This window comes from Heterocephalus glaber, unplaced genomic scaffold, assembly GCF_053883595.1.
Source record: "Heterocephalus glaber isolate CG9 unplaced genomic scaffold, H.glaber_assembly_v1.0 deba00000676, whole genome shotgun sequence".
NCBI lineage: Eukaryota > Metazoa > Chordata > Mammalia > Rodentia > Bathyergidae > Heterocephalus > Heterocephalus glaber.
In genome coordinates, this window is record NW_028258156.1 from 15,041,608 (window position 1) to 15,062,928 (window position 21,321).

Here is a 21,321-nt window from a genome sequence, read left to right on the forward strand (position 1 = left end):
TATATAGAAAATTACTTGGTTGTTGCACATTGTATTATTCCTAGTGATTATCTCTGAGGCAAAGGAGAGGAAGAAACAGAAGTTTCTTCCCTATTTAAATTTCTCTTGCAAGGAAAGAGGACCGTATGACTGTACAAGTGCCTGCATTGCCTGTCTTGTGACAAGTAGCAGCAAGAGCAGTGGGTATTTGTCACAGTTGACCCAGCAGTTAAGCATGAGTGGTCCCAAGGGGCAGACACCACTGACCAGGTCAAAAGATGAGATGAAGGTTGGCTCCTACACGCAAATTCGAATTCAAAGGAAAATGCCAAAACAGTGGGCTAGAGCCTCACTTGGAGCCTGATGAACTTCTAGCAGTAATGAAGAAAGCAGCAAAGTATTAAAGGCTCTATATTTACTGATTTGGTAATCACATTTACATAATAACTCAAAAGAGAAATTGTGATTAATAAAAATTATTAAATGAATATTATAGCATATATCATTCTGTATTATGTTATCTGATGCCACATCTGGAATAAAATGTTAATTAAACTTATAATTTCTTAATTATTTTGTTTTTTACATTTTGGAGTTTATTAATATAACAAACAGTCATTATAGAATGTAGAATATGCAATTACAAACTGCTTTTAAAGAACAGAGTCTGGGTTATATAATGGCAAATTACCTTGATATGTAAAATATCAACCAAACAATTTATGATTTTCATAAAAAGGTATATAGTTCATTCGACAAATGCTAAGAGTAAAAACTGAACAGGTCCTCATTTTAAAATATCAATAGTACCATAACGTGCTTCTTTTTCAGGTTAAACTTTTTCCGTGACGTCCCTGACTTCCGAGTGCTAGCCTGTGGTGGAGACGGAACTGTGGGCTGGATTCTGGATTGCATAGGTAATGGTGAAACGTAGGGAACACGCCTTGAGTGAGAGTAGTAAGCTTAACTTGTCTGTCTGTCTCCAGCATTAATGTATTTAGATATACTGATATAATTGGATGTCTTGTAAATGTTACACTATTTACTAGTTTAATTCTATTATCTCAAAATCTGAATGGACATAATAATTTGTAATTATATAGAAATGCTTGTCCCTAGTTCATTGCTCATAATACTTCTTAAATCTTCAGATTCATTTTCAAATTAAGATATAGGAAGTTTGCTTGTGTTTTTGCCCGAATAGGGGGGAATCTTAGCATTTCTAATAAAATCTGTGCCAAATAGATATGTTGACCACATTTGGATATGAAATCTCAAAATCTTATTCTTGTGTGTATTCATATGATTCCTAACCATCATCATCACCACTTTTATTTTTTCTTTATACAGATGAGATGGTCCTTTATTCCCTCATAAATCTATTACATAAACATTTTTAATGTAACAGTTGGAGAAGCTAAGGAGCTAGAACTAAATCCTGTAGCTTAAACTGGCAGACTTGGGCTTGAACCCCACACGTGAACTTTATTCTCCATTGTTAAGTAAAGAGTTTGAGTTTATAAGCCCACAGAAGAGGTCTAAGATTCAAAATAAAATGTGAGCAGGCAGCACTGGAAAAGAATTGATAACTTCTGAAAATTTATATAGGTTTTCAGATCTAGACAGTTGTCAGAACTGATTGCTAGTTACAACATCAGTAATGATGTCAAAACATCATAAATTGGCATTTATGAAGAGATCAATTTAAAACAAATGCTTATTTTTAGGTCTTATTTCAGTTACTGAATTAATGAAGTCTTTGTTAAAAGCAAGCCCTTTCACAATTAAAGTTAATTCAAAAAGTTTTGTTTTATCTATATAATTTAAAACAAATTTCTATTTAGTCAATGGAGATAAGAATATTGTATTTTTCATACACTACAAAATATTCACTTTTAAAATAACTACATATTTTCAGCAAAATTTTAGTAAGAATCTACCAACTTAAATCTACTCATATTTTATAAAATATTCAGTGAAAATTCTGATTTTGGCATTCAAAAAAAAAGTGAAATAGTATATAAGAAGTAACTAGATTTCAAGAATTACGAGTAAATCAGCAGAAAAGTGAGGATTTGTGAAGTTTTTGAGTGAAAAAAGTAGGAATTTTTGGCTTATTTTAGCCAAAATTGTCTGTATCTTGGCATTTCCTTGCAGCCCGTTTCCGAATTATCCAACACCTGTGTTCTTGCACTCATTCACATACGGAATTAATTGGGCTAAGGATGGAGAAAAAAAATAAAATAATAGAGGTTTGTGAGATTCACTCTAGTCCTCTGATGGATTCATACAAGAACATATGAGATTTCAGTGACAGCGATCTATACTGCCATAAACCCTTAGCAGGCAATGTAACAATTACCCTCATACGGAAACCTACTGATCTCACGTGCCAGTATTAATGTTTTGTTCCTTAGCTTGGATACAAAGCAGGACTGTGACTAGGAACAATTCAAAGACAGTGTTGGCAATTCACCCACTTTTAGAATGAACCTTCTTTCAGAAGTTTTATTCGTTAAAGTAAAAGGTCCCCAGCTTTTTGCAAAAGGACTTTATATAAGAATCGACCCATCCACTCTGGTCACATCCTTGTTCGTGTGTTACATGTACCTGTCTACTGTGAGGATTTTCTTTTTCCTTTGGTACCGGGGAACAAACTCAGTACCTTGCACTTGTGAGGCAGGCGCTGGAACCACTGAGCTAAATCCCCGGCCCTACTGTGTGCATTTTAATGGAGAAAAAGTACACATGCAGAGCACGAGTTTTAGCTGAGTTAAGGTACTTAAAATGCTTTTTATGGTATGAGTTTTGAAAATCCCTTTTCCTTTGTGAATAATTGCATTAGTTTATATTTTCTCAATTGTCACAAAATACATAAAATTGTCATAATCTATAGTCGAATATGTCTACAAATGCAAGGTTTTCTTTTCTGTTTAGAAGTACCTAATGGGATTCTTTCTTTTCATCTCAGATTGTCTTTTTCTACAGTTGTACTCTCTGGGTTCAGACTTTAATTTTATTTTAATTTTTCAATTCCACAGAAAAGGCCAATGTTTCCAAGCACCCTCCAGTTGCTATTCTGCCTCTTGGGACTGGTAACGACCTAGCGAGATGTCTGCGATGGGGAGGAGGTAAAACAGCTGCACAAGAACAGCTCAAACCCAGCCCACAAACCACACACACACACAAGCCCCGTGAACACTACCCAACATTTCTTTACTGCATGACAGTCACCATATTGTTTTAGCAAAAATAATATGAGTATATGATTTTGAACAATAGTCTGGGTTAGAGGAACTGCTTGACAAGGGATTAGACTATGGGTGTTGGGCTTTAGTCCAAAACTGATTATCAGCTTGGCCTTGAGAAGACACATTTTCACATAGCTCTGGTTTTGGGTTTTCTTGCTTGGAAAATGAGTTGAACATGGTTGACTCTAAGGTAATGTTCAGATTTTGTAAATTTGTATTTTTGTAATGCAGAACATAATGATTACATTCTTCACTGAGAGTTGATGCATGTACATTATATATATATATATATATTTAATCTATGAGTTGAGTGATGAAATCCCTAATAAAGGAAAAAATGTAAAGACTTAATGCATGATTTTCTAAGGAAGACAAAATAAGAATTAATGTTTGAGGCCTGCCTTGTGCTAAACAATGTAATCCAGGATACAGAAGAGTGGGGAGGAAAACAGAAGGACCTAATTTATTTGCAAATTCTGAGACTTTCTACTAACAGTTAAACAGATACCAATTTATAGAGAAAGCCTCACATAGCAGAAAAATCAAATGGCTAGATAATGACACAACCATGTAAAAGTCAGAATGGACTTCAGAGGCAGAGAGGCATTAAGTTCAAAACCTGGAAGTGACAGGTTCTTGGCATACTCAAGGACCTGGAAATGGAGCAGAGTGTGTACAGGCTATTTCAAAATGAGGTCTCCAAATATTGTGGAGTCACTAATAGATTGTACTTGTCTGAAGGTTACTAAAAAGCACCAGATTTTGCTAAAGAAGGAGAATTCAGTGCTAAATATTTTTAGCATCTAAACTCACACAAGAGGAGGTTGAGTCTACCAAGACTGTGAATTGGAAGGCCTTAGGGAGCTTGTTAAAAATATAGTGGCCTGGCCTTCCCCTAAATACGTTGAATGGGAATCTCTAGGGCTGAGACCTGAGTAGGTGGCTCTTTCTAAACAAACTCTCAAAGTAACTCTGATTTACAACAAAGTTTGAGAACTCTTGTTCCATGACTGTCTGTTCAACGCCTGTGGATGTTAAACAAACAGAATTGAAAACTAAGTAAAAAATGTAGTAAATAACATGTTTGGGTTTTTCCTCAGAATATGCTGTTGTGTAAGAAAAATATCCAGTATTGAGTTAAATGTCATGAATCTACAGAAATAAACATATAACTATTGTTTATAAGATACTTACATTTGACTGTTCTCACACTTGTGCACTGATTTTAAAAAGGGAAATACATATGACTTCTTGCTATATTCTTCTGGAAAATATGTTTGATATTTGGAAATTAATAAATTTTGTTTCCAAATTAGCAAGTAGATTAAATCTCAGCTTCCATAAAGAAATCCAATTTATACAGTCTTGTGAGTCATATAAAATCACATAAAAGTTATTGTCGATGGACAAAGGCAATGGCTATAGCATATGTCAAAGTATACAAATAAATGCTACCTACCCTTTTGGAGATTACAGTTTCATTGAGTATGAAGACAATAAATCAATACATAATTAAATATATAGTTACAAAATAAGGTCAGGACCATAACAGTATGAATAATAGAGAATTATTTAGACAGATGGTGAGGAAGGCCTGTCTGAGGAGGTAACACTTGAGCTGGGCTAAAAAAAATGAGAAGAAGGGAGAAACAACATCAGGGTTGAGAGGACAGAAGGAAGGAAGGACGGTGGGTTACCATAGGAGCGGTGAGGCGCTGGATCGTTAGCGATGGTGAGAACTGCGATTATGGGAAGGTAATCAAGAACTAAACTAAAGCATAAAGTGAAACTTTAAAGAATTTTTCCAAGGTACAGTGATATATGAGCATTTATATTTTTGAAAACATTATTTATTTTGGAGTAGAAAATAAACAGGTCAGAAAAGGTGAAAATATTTTAGGATTAGTTGTTTAAATAAAAGCTAGAATTATAACTGTCCCAACTGGAGAAGAGAAGAATTAGACCAAGGTATCTTCGTGCACCTGAAGCAGGTAGACAAACAGGAAGAATGTTTTCAGCCTTAGTCTGGTGAAACTTGCCAGAAGAATGAATAGCCACCTTGGGAAAAGCCAAGTACTGTATCAAAGTTGCCAAGATGAGTAATTAAGGAAATGGAAAAGCCGTTTGCTAGAGATTGTTCATAAAGACACACGTGTCAGAGTAAGATTGTCTCTTACCAGGAGTGTGAATTCACACATATTGCTGAATAAATGTGTGCCTTCCATTCTTTCCCAGACTTTAAGGAAAATAACAGTTCCGCCTTCAAGAGACTTGGGCTGAGGTAGCTTACTTGATTAAATGGCTTTGTCCAGTGTTTTTCTGAATGCTTATAGAGCCTTAGTCATTATTATTAGGATTAATATTTGTGAAGCAAAGTACTTGACAGAGTATCTGTTATTAGGTTTATTCAAGGTCAGTGGAATATATTGACCTGAAGCTAGTTTTAAAACCAGAATGTATTTCCATATTTTGGAAAAATGTAACAGTGTAAGAATTTGGATGTGCTAGGGCATTTGAAAATGACTAAATTAGCATTTTATAAAATTTTCTGGTAATAATTAATCTGTCTAACAAAAACTTGAAGAGTATTGGAAGCAAAAGTTTGTGTAGCTGAGGAGATAAATGGTAGAGTTTTAAATAAAACACACTTATGAATATTTGTTATTGCCATTCCTCATATTATTTCATTTACAAAGATTGTTATGACTTTTCAGATAGATTTAGTCATTCATTTCTATCATAAATATTGAATCAATGTTATAATTTAATTTTATTTCTAAGGCCTAGAATGATTTTAAGTTCTAAATCAAAATAATAAAAGTAAAATAACATCATTCTTTTCTATAAATAACTTTTGTGGGTTTTTTTAGTGGATTTGCTTTGACATTTTAAAACATTATCTTCTTCAGTTCAGGAGTACTATTTATAGTTACATATTATTCTGTAAGGAGTGTAGGCATAAACACAAAGAAGTAGGTCATAAATATTTGTTAAATGGAGGACTATAATTTGAAATCATTTTGTAAATTATTCCTCAACTCCAAATGTTGTAATTTTCATCTACTTATTGCCTCTTTCCTCTTTTACTTGCCTGGAAGACTAATTGATATCGTCCTTTTTCATATTTAGCTATAAAATATTTGAAAAAAATATTCATCAGTAAATATTCTTAACTGAGTGACCCTACTAAAATCTAGCTGTGGTAATTAATTGTTAATAAATCATTCCTATCTATTCCTACACTGATATTCCTACTTCATGTTAGTGTCAGTTGGAACAACTCTGGCATAAACCTGAGACATGGCTAAAGACAACCTCAAAATTGATTTGAACCCTTATGATTTACTCACATTTCTGCTGAATACACAAACACACACAGTAACTATTCACGCATATTATATTAATTCATTTATATCTGAAAACCATCATGCTTATTCTACACTTAGAGCATAATTTGGAAAATAAATGAATATATTTAACTGTTTTTATTTAATTCAATAGGGAAAAATATGTATACATAGCTATATATCTATGTATTTATATATTTATATACATGATATATTTATATACATTTTTTCTGCCAGCTATGACTTATACTTCTGAAAATAATTAAAATTAGTAGGAAAATTTGAATAAGAGTAGAACTATTAGGAAATATCTGAAATATAAATAAATATAATTAGTTCAGTCTTTCATTTTTAAGCCATTCAATATTTTGCCACTGAGTTCATATTATTATTATTCATGTTTTAAAATTCTTTTTTTTTTTTTTTTTTTTGTACCGGACGTTGAACTCAGAAGCTGTGCTTGCAAGGCAGGGGCCGGAACCATTGAGCTAAATCCCCGGCCCCTTGTTTTAAAATTCTACTGTGACATATTTGATGTCCCTTGAAATGATATTTAACTCTTTCTGTGTAATCATTATTTATTATACTCTGCTCATGTATTCAGTAATGCATAATTATTTTTTAATATCTATGAAAGTTAAAAGGTGATGATGAGAACCAAAAGCGATATTTCTAGGTTTTGGCTGCCTTCATCTTCTTTCAGGTAATTAAACAAGTATATCTTCAGTGTTATTTATTCTTCTTTAGGGAATTTATTCTTATTTGGCATAAGAGGCTGCCTATTCTTTTTCCTTTTATCCCATTGAATTTTTCCAAAAATATGTATGCAAACAGCTCTAATGAGAACTCAGTCTCTGGCATTTCTTTGTTCACCAAATAAATTATTAAATTATGAGGTAAAAGTTGGACACGGGAATAAAATCTACTGAAAATACTGTACTAACTCAAAACAAAACATTGGAAATATGTGACTGTATTTGTGTGTATGTGTGTATGAGCTCAAATGTGTGCATATGTAAAGTGATAGAAATTATTTACATTTATATAAATTCTGATATTAGCAGCATCAGTAATATGTGTTTATAGGCCTCATATTAAGGCATTATGTCTTTTAATCCACACAACAAACTAAAAGTTTTAGAGGGGAAGAAACTAATGTTTAGAGAGGCTAAGAAACAGAAACAATAAGTGACACAGTCAGTTGTAGGCTACAATCTTAACTGAAAGATTATATACTCTCAGATGAATTAAGAGAAAGTATAATATTAAGCAAACACTTTCTTTTCTGGCCACATTAGCCAACTATAGTAGATCCACACTAAAATAGAATTTATTCAACATTCACTTGAGACAGACCTGGGAATGGGATTCTCTAGCACAACTACCTACGATGTAGTGTACTAGTTCTAGGATAAGGCTAGATTTGAGGACTGCCTTCTGTGTGGCTTCATTAGCAAAGCATCTGATCCCTTTTGGGAGAGTAGTTTCCAGACAGTAGTATTAGTGAATCTAAAACCATGCTGAAGATACAGAAACAAACTGTCTAATGAGAAAAGGGAAACTCTGATTGGACAGAATAAGAAATGAAATGAAACAAAGTACTAAAATAGAGGAGGATCTTTTATTTAAATCGAAAGTGGTTCTGTATCGCTAGAGGGAAAACAATCATGACGAGAGGGATAGACAATGTGTCAAGGCATCTAGGTTTTACATTTCAACTGTGGAGAGAGTAGTGTCTTTCTGAGATAGAATGTGCAGGATGAAAATATCAAGCAAACAATTATTTACATTCAGAATGTATTTATAAAGAAATTTGTTGGGGATACATTGGAAATGTTCATTTGACAGTTGTGTATGGATGAATTTGTACCACAGGAAAGAAATATACTTTGCAGATTAAAGTTAAGGATAACATCTTGATGTGAATGTAGTAGCATTGTAGTTCATTCTTCATATGGTGTTACAATTAACTTTAAACACATTATTTAAATGCATAAATACTTAAACACTATGATACAACTTTGGTTATTTGATTTTTTTTCCCCTCACAGTATTCTTATTTTCATTAGGTTATGAAGGTGAAAATCTGATGAAAATCCTAAAAGGTATTGAAACCAGCACAGAAATCCTGCTGGACAGGTGGAAGTTTGAAGTTGTACCGAATGACAAGGACGAGAAGGGAGACCCAGTGCCTTACACTATCATCAACAATTACTTTTCCATTGGCGTGGTAAGATTTTCCACTCAATCTTTTTTTAACCTTTCCTGGATAATCACCCTGTGAAAATTCTCCTTCTATGAAAATTTACTGATTTTAAATAATTTATTTTATCTTTCTGTCAACAAAATCTCTTCTAATGGACAATAATAATGTTTTTGAATTTATTTAATGTCAGTATCAAGAACTGATAAATTTTTCATGTGTTACACAAAGGAAAGAAACTATATTGTTATTGGTGTTTGACCATTTCTGGCAAAATGAGCTTAAATAGTTTATAAGGTACTTACAAGTTTTAGAGTATAAAGTAAAGCACGATGTTAGGAAAAATGTGAAAATATTGTATCAAATTTGATCGTACTTTTGATTTCTGTGACAGTTTTGTTATACCCTACTAAAATCTATTTAAAAGCTATTGCTATTCACAAGTGGTTAGTAAATCAAATGACTGACTTTATTTCTTTTTTAACCATATAATGAAAGTAAGATATCATTTGGCAGTTGAAGGTTATTCAAATTTTAATACCTAAGGAATTAATAATTTTAACATTTATTTTATTTATATGTATTTAGTCAATAATTATGAGTTAAATATATTATCTATAGCATTATATTAAATTTAAGGTATTTCACTTAGTGTAAATCTATCTCATCTCTCTCTCACCTCACACACATACAAACACATACACACAGACAGACATTAGTAGACCATAAAAATCATTGGTTTTGTCTATGAATTTAAGAGTCAATCTACATCAACATGGGACCTTCAGCAAATTATGTAATATGAATGTCTGTGCTTTCTTGTATTATCTGGCTTATTATTTCCTCTTTCAGAGTTGCAAATAATATGAATATACACTTTAAAGCCTCAAAGAGTGTTAGATCATAAAGGCAAAATACACAATGCTATTAATATTACGGTAGTTAATATTGTCGGCTAAAACTGGAAAGGTGGTGTCCACATTTATCCTAAGAAGCACTATAATGCATATTACTATAAAATGTATTTTAGAAGTTTTAGTACTGTATAACTTATACACAACCTAATTGACTTATTTTATGTGTACATTTCAATGGTTCTTATAAACTTTTCAAAAGTTAAAACACTTTATCACCCAATCAAGAACCTTAATATCCAGTTGTAGTCAATTCTATCTCTTTCCCGCAGCTCCAAGCAACAAGTAATCCTTTTTATCTAGTATGTGTGTTTCATGGACATGTCATAAAAAAGTAATCATGCACTGTGTGGACATTTCCATTTCCATTCTTTCAGTTAGCATTAGATTTTTGAAGTTCACCCATGTAAACATGTTAATACTGGTTTTTATTTTCTTAGTGAGTAGTAATAGACTATAGGTATATAACCCTTAGTTTTTATTCTCTCAAAGACCGATGGACATTTGTATTATTTTTAGTCATTGGGTAGTTTGAATTATGTCAATTTCTTGTTTTTATCTCGGAATCATTTTATGTTTTGGTTAATATACTTTTTAACTCCAGTGTTCATTTGGTTCTTTTTTTGTAATTTCTATGTTTTTAATTATTATTTTCTCTTTGGAAAGTTGTTATATACTTTCTCTACATTTTCCAGTTGTTTTGTTTAGTTTGTGACATATTTATAATAGCTGTTTCGAAGTCTTTATATGCTAAGTCCATCTGGGGCCCATGAAAGAACTTGAGAACATACAGTTCTTATCAGAGCCTTTATTTGTTTTTTGGATTATTTGGATTTTCCTAAACATGCAACATACTTTAATATTTCTTTTCATATTTTGTTGAAAACTGGAAGTTTTATTTGATACATTGTAACAACTTCAAATCCTCATTCTCCCACATCTCCTATGTTTAATTATTTAATGACTCAGAGGTGGAGACCTGCGCTACTCTGGTGTGTGAATGCTGATGACTCTGTGGAATCTCATATTTAATTCTTCTTTCATTTTGATCCTGGTTTCCTAGATATCCCCCCCGCCATGTCAATATGACTTACTGGAGACCATGCACAAGTTGAGCTAATAAATCTTCTCTTTTTCATTGCATGGATCCATGTGTTCTTTAGGATCAAAATTCACATAATTATAAGATAATTTTAGTTTTTAGTATTTCTGACTTTTGTTTCTTCTACTCATGCTCAAAGCCACTCCTTTAAGCAATTATATGAAGATAACCGGGACTCTCTTTGCACTTCTGAGCATGTACACAACCTTCAGTCAGCCAGAGAGAGGTAACAGTTCATCACGGAGCACTACGATTGTCATTCCTGAGATTCCTGTTTAGTTTTTGCTAGTTCTCTGCTTAGTGGCTTGTTCAAATCGGTTTATCAAGTTCATGCGTCCTTGACCTTCCCTAATCATTTGGCACAGAGGTCGCTGCTATTTCAGACATCTCTCAGGGCATGAAGATTTTCTGGCTTCCATTACAAGTCACTGCCCTGAGAAGGGAGGTGTTTCTTTCCCTGCTTGTTCTTCCCTGATGGAACTGCAGCACCACTGGAGTAGGAGAGGAAGGAAGCAGCACAAAGCTGACTCTGAAAATGACCAGTGAGTGTTCTTGTTTGAGGTGCAGCGCTTTTTTCTGAATGAATACTTCTCAATTTGCTTTATGCCTTCACTCAGTTACCTGTGGGTCTCAACAGGGGGTAGTTGCCACTCTTTCCAGAAGATCCTTGGTGATGTCAGGTCCCATGTTTGACTGGTATGACTAAAAGAAGGATGCTTCTGGCAACTAGGGGGTAGAAGGCAGTGATGCTGCTAAATATCCTCAATGGCTAGTACAACCTTGCAAGCACGCCTCATAGAATTACACAGCTCCAAGTATCAGTGGTGTTGATAGTGAGAAATACTGACATCATCAAACACAAACATTTAAATACAAAATCTAAAGATTTGGAAATGGAGAACAGCAAAAGTCTAAAGAAAAGAGATGAAAAGTTTAAATATAAAAACCTGAAAATAAGCAGAGTACAAAAACACAAAATACAGAATATTAGCAAAATCCAAAAAACGAATTATTGAAAATAATTACTCAGACCTATATAAAAATTAAGTCCATCAATTTGCAAAATGAATTTCAATTTAGCAGTGTAGAGTAAAAGAGAAAAAGTAAACACATAGGTAGTGAAAAAGTGAAAAAAATATGATGTATTTGTTTCATAATTGGAAAAAAAGGCTTTACTCCCTGTTGAAAATATATTTTGCCACTATAAGAATGAACTAAATTCACCAAATGTAAAATCAAACTTAAATATTCATTTGCATTCCAATATATTAATAACCAATGAATCTACAAAGTCAATAGCAAGCACACATGGAAATCATCTAGAAATTAATGAAGAATATACATGATTTTTTATAGAAAACATTTCAACTCTGCAAAGGCACAAAAGATCAAAATAAATGGAGACATTTTCTATTCTGACATGAAATTTCTTGGCACAATACATGAATTAATTTATACATTTGTTCTATAATTAAGATGAGAGCTGGGTTTTATGACAAGTTTATTCTTTCCACATATATTTAAGTTGTACATAATTCAAAACATGTCAATTTTAATAATAATGAAAAGAGGAAAGCTTATTTAGCAAATTGGACATGCTGAGAGTAGATTGCCTAGTTAGAATTGTGGTACTGAAAGAATGGTTGAATGAATCAAGGGTAGGAGAGAGACAAATACTAGAACTTTGTATAGGGCTTATTCAAAATCTCACTGGAAATGACAGATTATGTATTGCTAATGTTGAAAAACTAGCTTCCTAGCAGAAAAAATTAAATAGAAGTCTATTTTACATTATATAAGTAAAGGATGGATATGCTGAAGAATTAAATTTGAAGGATCAATAGAAGGCCTAATAAGGGAATAATAATAGAATAATATTTAATAGAATATATTTATGATTTTAGGACAAAGCATGACCAATTAGATAAACTAGGTAGGTTTTGTTGGGGTTTGCTTTTTGAAGCATATAGTGTCCCAGAAAGGCAAAAGAGCAATGCTCAGGTCACAATCAAAGCAATAAATCTCATGGAGCTTTTATGCTTCAAATGTTGCTCAACAAGTCTGCCTTCTACTCAATAACTGGAATTCCACTTCCAGAGTCAGTGAATCTACACAAAAATAATATGAAATTCATAATCTAGTTCAAGCTATTTCTGAAAATATCAAAACTAGTATTATTACAGTTGGAGACCAGGGTTCAAACTCGGGACCTTGCACTTGTAAGGTAGGTGCCAAAACCACTGAGCTAAATCCCCAGCCTTGGGATAACTCTCGATAGAATGCTTACCTTGCAAATTGGATCCCCAGCACCATACACAGAAACACAAAAAGTAGTAAAATGAAGTATGAGGGGGATATCTCAACATTTTGTCACTCCAGGCATGAGAAAGAATGAGGTGAGGGTATAAATTGAATGTTCAGTTGTCTCTAGGAACCCTCTTGCCACTAACTACAACATGTAACCAAAGTCTGACTGTATTTTCAGTAGTGTAATTTTCAAGTATTCATCTTCACATACTGACTGAAAGTGCCTTACAATCAACAAAACACTTTGCCTCAAATTTGTAGGAGTATCATCTTCATATTCCCTGAGTTGCAGTGGGTTAACAGCTGGCACAAGCAGCCCTAAAATATCAGTGCTTTAACAATGAGTTAACATCAGTTCTCCTTCACATGACATGTCAGGAAGTGGTGACATTTGTGAGAAGTTCTGCTTCATTTTGGCAATCAATGACACAGGATCCTATAGCACTACCTTCCTATAGATACATAGAACCTTCTGTATCCAACAAATGGAGACAAAAGAAAGTGGAGTCTTGGAGAGTTTTATTCTTTTTCTCTTTTTAAAGAGACCAGACCTGGAAGACTAACATTGTTTCCACTCATAACACATTGGCCAGATCTCAATGGCTTGCTTCCTCCCAATTATAAAGAAGCTACCTGCCCCTAATTGTAAGGAATGCAGTTTCTGTCTGCCCAGGAGGAAAGAAAAGTTAAAAAATAACTACACACTCTACCATTTCCTTGTTTGTATTTTTTTAAATTTAACCAGAACTTTTGAAAATAATATGAACTCATAAGAATAGATGTACTTCTGCTATGGTGGTTCAGCATGAAAAGTGTATTTAATAACAGTAATATTCTGGGTACTCTTGGAGGATCAGCTGTGAACATGTTAGAAGACTACTGACAATCTTTTATTCTGATTTTTCATTTGGCCAACCATAGTTAATATCAAACTTCCCAGGAATAAAACTTTGTGACAACTGTATCAACAAGAAATTCACGTCATTAATTTTGTCTTTATCATAGATTCTTCATTCATTCATTCATTCATTCATTATTTGTAGGCCCTATCTTTATAGCAATGAATTAAATAGACAGAGACAAGTCATTTCATAATTAAAACTATGAATTCAATGTAAGAAGGAGGCATTGGTTCAAGAAGAAATCCACACAAACACAAATTTTATTTTATTTTATTTTATTTTTTTACAAACACAAATTTTAAAGTTATAATAATTGATGGAAAAGAAAATAAAATCTACTCTAACCTAGAAGAAGGGACACCAACTTTAGATCTGATAGTTAGGAACAAGTTTTATTAAAAAATCCTCATTTAAGAAGGGATCTAAAGAATACTGAGCTGGGTAGCTAAAAAGTGTAAAAAGAACATAGGCGGCAGATGTAACTGCATGTGAAGGGCTTGAGGTGAGAAAGAGCTTTGTGTTTTCAAAGATTCGCTAGATCAGTGAGGCTGGACTAGAGAGAGGGAGAATGGGGTGAATCTCATGAAAGAGCTGGAGAAGTGGCCGCTGTCCTGTCCTAAAGGCTTTTGGAAGCTGTGATGTGGGCTTTGACTTTCAAGCGGTAGGGACTGGATGATTGATCAAGGAATGGAGTAGTCCAGTTTATGTGCACCAGATGTTCTTCTACCACACGCGATGTTTTGAAATTAATTGAAAAATGGATAAAACAAATGTCATACAAAGGCTACGTACAACTTTAAATATTTCCTATTAACTCTATGAATATAATTGAAGCCCAACCAATATCCTTTCTTCGATATTGGCTATTTACTGAAAATTGACAACTCTCACGTGAAAACCACACACCATAATAAATCTACGATTTCCTTAAAGTGAAGCAACAAATCGAAAGTATGGAAGCAATCTGAGTGTAAAATCCTTCTAGACGTTTAAAGTCATTTAAAAATTGTTCATAATTATGTCTCTCACATGTAATTGTAGAACAGAGTTTTCAACATCATATTTATAATATTAAATCATCCCAATTTGACTTGCTTCCTTAAAAAACAATTTGTTTTTATAACTGTACTTTCATTTATATGTAATTAAATTCTGTAAGTATACTAAGGACTAAATTTTGCATACATAGAACTACAGGCAACATAAATGACTTGTTGTAATGATAAACCTCAAAATACAAAGAAAAATATGCACTTTTACTAGACACTAATCTATCCAAGATATTTTAGGTTTGATATGATTTATAGTTAAAATTTTGTTAAACTGCCAACTCACTGAGGGAAGTTTAATTAAAACAATAATTATTTTAAAAATCATTTTGATTGCTACCTGGAGAATGATATGGAGATTTATAAGAGTAGAAACAAAAAGACTAACTTGTAATATCTTATGTGAAAACAGAAACGGGTAAGGACACAATGAACCATGAATACTGACAGAATTAGACATAAATAAGAAATATTTCTGAAACAGAATTCATAATTTTCAGGACATTAAAAAGAATGAAATTTCAAAACTAATCCTGATATTTTATTTTTAACAACTAGTTAGTCTCATTTACTGAGATGGAGTAGATTGGATCAAACAGATTTGGTGAAGAATATAAACGTACCTGAAGAAAAAGACACATGTGAGTGGAAATGTCATGCCTACAGTTCAGTGTGGAGCTCAGAAGAGTGTCTCAGTTTGAAATCATTTGGAATTATGAGCGTATTTATTATTGATTTGTTACTGTAGTAAAAGTCAGCAGCTTAAAACAACAGCTATCTATTTTTTTATAATTATTATTCACAAATCTGTAGTTCAGCTAGATGGTTCTACCATCAGTGGCACGTTATCTGGGGAAAGTTAGCCTACACTTGCCTCACTCAAAAATCTATTGGCATGATGATGACCTTGACTGCACGTTATATCCATCATCCAGCATTTATGTAAGACTGCATAATGTGATAGTGGAGAAATTCTCAGTTGTAAAAGAGGATAACCGCAATGTCCATGCACTGTTCAAGTCTCTGCCTCAAATTTCCAAATCTCCTTGGTCAAAGAAGGTCAAGTGTCTAATTATAAGAAATAGGCAAAACTTGCCTCTTAACGGAAGTTAGTCATATTGCAAAAGGACATGCATCTCAGGAAATGGGAGAAAAATTTATCCACTGTTTTCCATCTACTGCAACATATATTTATATCAATGTGGCTTGAAGAAATTAAAAAAGATGTAATTCGAAAAGAGAAGAAATCTGGACTTTAGAACAAAGTAATATCTACAATTTGATAGGGAAGGGGGATGTGGGAACTTCCCTTAAAAGAAATGACCAGTGAAAAACAATGAGAAAATGAAAGGATGAAAACAAAAAGACTAAGTTGTTAGGCACACACAAAAAAGGTTATTTCTAGAAGATAATAAAAACTAGATAGAAAGCTACCAAGATGTTTCATAAACTTGAATTAAAATTGAAGAAATAGGGCTATTCAAGGTAAATCCTTAAAGAATGACTAAATTTTTCTAAACGTGTTTTGAACTGATTCATAAAAATATTTAAAAACTAAATTTTAAAGGTTCTCATGTTATTTTTTGATACATGTACTCATTGTGTAATTAAACATGTTTTATTCAATCTTTTGTTACTTCTTCATAGCAAAACTTTCAAAATCATTTTTATAGATTGCTGAGACCCACACTGTCTAGTTACTATTTACAGTCACCTGTACTGTGCAGTGACATACCAGAACTTCTAAATTCCATTTAGCTTCAACTTATTACCCATTGATCAAATTCTTTCATTTTTCCCTTTTCCATATTTTCAATAAGCAACTTAATAGTATAGCAAAAAACTAGAGGAGTAAACTAAGCCCAAAGTTAAATGAGGGAAGAAATAACAAATTTAGAAACACAAATTTGAATTATGAAATATAAAAATGTTTTAGTAGGAAAAATCAATGATGCTAAGAGAGTCTTAAAAATATTATTGAACAATCCTTAGCTTTAATACAAAAACAGAAAAAGACTGAAATGGAAAAGCTAATACAATAATAAAAATGTACATTATACATATCTGCAAAAATAAAACGTGTAAGAGACTATTGTAAATAATTGTATACCAATAAACTGGACAATCTAGAGAAAACGGATAAACCCATAGAAACACAGAACCTATTAAGAATAATACCGAATAGTTTATCTATTGTGAGAAACTGAAAGTGTAATTAAGGATTAAAATGATTAAAGTGGATAATGGATAATTTGAAATATGAAGAAAAGGTTCAAAGGGGTAGGGGTGGCAGAAGGGGAAGGGGAGAGATCAGAGTTACAGGTTGAAATCTGGAAAGAACCCATATATAGATTGTGTTTAAACTATAGGAAGAGATGTAGATAGAGACTAGGCTGGAGCTCATCAGTGGGTGGAAAGGAAGAATCACTGAGATCAAAGGAGAGAAGGGTATGTTCCAGAAGAAGCACATACAACTATGTATAGTACACAGTACTCGATAATGTGATAAATGACTGTTACTGTTTTAGGTACTTATCATAACATGCTGTGTTTTTCATCCTTTAGAGCATAATCCTACTTATATAGAAGAGTTTACTGTAAAACAATGTGCTGTTATGTGGTAGCCAGTGGTATCCTCATGTATCTCATGTTTAACTGCATATTTGGATAATATCAAGGGGCCATCACAGAAGATTGACGTATACCTTTTCAGTTTGCACTTAGAAGTTGGCACTCTGTGTAGTACTTTGCGATACACATGGATGAAATTGTCTAATAATATATTTCTCAGATTATATTTCCATCACTTGTCACATGACTGTATTGAAATTTAAATTTTAAAAAACTGACCTATGTCCACATATGTGGACTATATGTACTAGTTAATTTGAACTTTTTCTCCAGACCACTATTTGTTCAATATTAGTTTTGAAAATTTTTCTAAAACAAATCATATCTTCTGATATCTTGTTAAATGCTTGAGATTTTTTTTAATTATATGGAAAAATGTTTAAGTACTTTTCAGTTTTGCTTTGGTTGAATTCTATTATATTTGAATATCATTATAGTTTTTTTCCTTGCATTGTTTTTCTTTGAATAATTTTAATTTTTTATCTGTATGTGTTTAGTGAATGATAATAATTATAAATTAATAAAAAAGAATCAATCATGTAAAATATAGAAAATGTGAATCTATCTATAATGAATATGGAGGTTGAATCAGTCACTAAAATCCACCCTCCCCCAAAAAACACAAGACTAGATAGCTTCCTTAGTGAATCTTATCAAACATTTAAAGAATTCATGCCAATTTTTTTCAAAAAAATTTGATGAAAGAACACTACCAAACTGATTTTATGAGATCAACGTCACCCTGAGAACAAAGCCAGTGATAGACAACTGAAGAAAATAGAACTTATTATATAGATATTATTTTATCTATAGGTTAATATCCTGATGAGCATGGATACCAAACAATAAAAAAATTCTAGTTTTTAGAATCCAACATTAGATTAATAGTATAATACTTCACAGCCAACTGTGACACAAGGGTTATTCAACATATGAAAATCCATTAATGTGGCACCTATAATAACAGAATAAAGGAAGTAAATCACATGATATTCTCATTAGATATGGATAAAGTGTTTGGAAAAGTTCAATACCCTTTCATGATAAAAATCTCTGAACAAATGGAATATAAGGAAATGACCTCAGCATAATCAAGTTCATATATAAATAATCCCTACTCATTGTGGAAAATCTCTGTGCTTTCTTCTGAGATTAGAAACAAGGCAAGGATATTTGTTCCTACTGCTTCTACTCAAGATAGAATTATGAACCCTAACAAGAACAATTAAATGAGAAAAAAAAGACATCCAAATCTGAAAGAATTAGCATGTATATTTTTTCACAAATTACATGATGTCATGGGGTTAAAGCTGTGAAGAATAAATTAAAAACACTTCATACTAATCAGAGAATTCAATAAAGTCACAGGACACAAAAATTAGTTGCAATTCCTGAGAAGTAAACTAGGAAAACTAGCCCATTTACAATAGCATTAAAAATAGTAAATTGAATGCCTAGGAATAAATTTAGGAAGGAAGAGATTTGTATTGTGAAAACTACAAAATATCAATGAGAAAAATTAAATAAGAAACAAATGAATGGAAATCCTTCCCATGGTCATGCATTTGAAGAGTTATTCAATGTCATCTCTATGAATAGCCCAATTGCACATAGGGCTAAATGACATATTTTATAGGAATAGAAAAAACACTCATAAAATTTATATGGAATCACAAAAGCCTACAAATAGTCAAACCATAAAACTCCTAAAAGAAAACTATAGAAATACTAGAAGAAAACAGAAGAGGAAACTTGACTGACAGTGACAATACCAATGATTTTTTTTTTAATATGGCACACAAAACACAACAAAAGAAGAAAAAAATAAGACTAGATCAAACTAAAAATGATTTCATGGAGCAAAGGAGAAAAGAGTTTGAAAAGACAATCTATGGAATAAGAGAATATGTGTGTATATATGTACATATCTGATAAAGGGTTAATCACCAAAGAAAATAAAAAGTTCCCACAACTAAATAACAAAAAACAAAAATAAAATTACTAACCTGATTACAATATCAGTAAAGGACTAGCAAAAACATTTCTCCAAGGAGACATTCCAATGATAAACAGGTATAGAAAATTATGCTAAATATCTTTAATCATAAATGACATTCAGATAAAAAAATTACAAAGATCTCTTCATATCTGTCAAGATGACTGTTTTCCAAAACATTAAAACCAAGTGGTTTTGATGAAGATGTGGGAAAATTGGGGCCCTTGTGGTGTTTGTAGAAATGCTAAATTGTACAACCATTCTGAAAAATAGTGTGGATGCTCTTGAAAAATTAAAGAAAACCTATCATATAATACAGATGCCACACTTTTGTATATGTGTCCAAAAGAAATGAAATCAGGATCTTGAAAAAGTATTAACTGTCTTGTGTTCACTATCCACTCCTCAGTATCCAAGGTATGGAACAACATAAATGGTTTTCTATCATCTGAAGAACATTTTAGAACAATATATAGAGATACAAGATAAATAATGTTGAAAAGGCACCAATGTCCATTAATAGATGAATAGATAAAATGTGGTATACTCATACAATTGAATACTATTTTGCATTAGAAAGAAGGAAATTTCTGCAGTATAATATGCAATAAAATTGAGGAAATTTTTGGACATTATTCTAGGTGAAATAAACCATTCACAAAAGACAAATACTGAATAGTAAATAATCATATTTACTATGAGGTTTCTAAAATAATCAAATTCATATAGACCTGAATGAAATGGTGGTTACCAGGGGTGTGAGGAGAGAATGTAAGAAATTATTAATTGCTAGGTATAAAGTTTCAGTAAAGCAATATTAATAAATTCTAGAAACCTGTGATAAAACATTGAATCTCTGGGTCATAAATATGGGTCATTTATACAGAGGGTAAAGATCGTTACATCTTCTTATAAAAATAAAAAGTAAAAGAGTGAGAGACAGAGAGAAGAAAGCAGAATGAATTTTTTACTTTTGTAGCCTAGAATCTATAGAAAGGAAATAAGGAAAGAGGGGAGAGAAAAGGGAGGGAGAGGAAGAAAAGAGCCAAAAAAATTAAAGATGCTCAGATCAAAATTAGACAAGTTCCCTCTGGGGTCAGGTGCCACCCCGAAGTTTCACTGAATAACATCTATCTTACCACTGATTACAAATGTTTCAGATCCATGATTGAAATCTTAGTGGTTTTAATAATATGTTTGGGAAACTTCCACCTACTTTATTTTAAGAAAATGCATCAAATTTTTGTGCCCCATGATTAGGAGAATTTTGACAAAATGTTTAATAAATTCACAATCCGGAAAAGGATCAAATTACAAAAATAGCTTGAGCTTTCTATTATAATAAACTATAATACCTTGGCTTCCAGAGAACATATTGCTGTTGTTCCAGAAATAAGGTCAAATTGAGGGCATTCTGAAGAGACTGCCCCATTTGAGGAGAGCTGCCTCATCAGACGGTTTACTGAGAGATTTCATTTCAGAATGAGCACACTGTCATCCTCTACCATGTGCAAGTCCCTAAAATTGATATAAAAAGACTGAGAATAAAATGGTAACAAGGATTTTAGAGACATAATGTGGTATAACACCTAGGGAGAGATTCTTTGGTAAACTTGGTTGTGTCATAGGTGAAGATTTTG

At 32.4% G+C, this 21,321-nt stretch overlaps 1 protein-coding gene across 10 annotated transcripts in view; it reads left to right on the top strand.

Annotated features, from left to right (window-relative positions):
• Positions 1-21,321, top strand: part of Dgkb (diacylglycerol kinase beta) — a 620,388-nt gene that overhangs the window by 252,258 nt on the left and 346,809 nt on the right. For all 10 annotated transcript variants that reach the window (XM_004839605.4, XM_021254159.2, XM_004839601.4 and 7 more), the window contains 3 exons: positions 811-896; positions 3,021-3,110; positions 8,647-8,807. In XM_004839605.4, the coding sequence (XP_004839662.2) occupies positions 811-896; positions 3,021-3,110; positions 8,647-8,807 (337 nt within the window). The remainder of the gene's footprint in view (positions 1-810; positions 897-3,020; positions 3,111-8,646; positions 8,808-21,321) is intronic.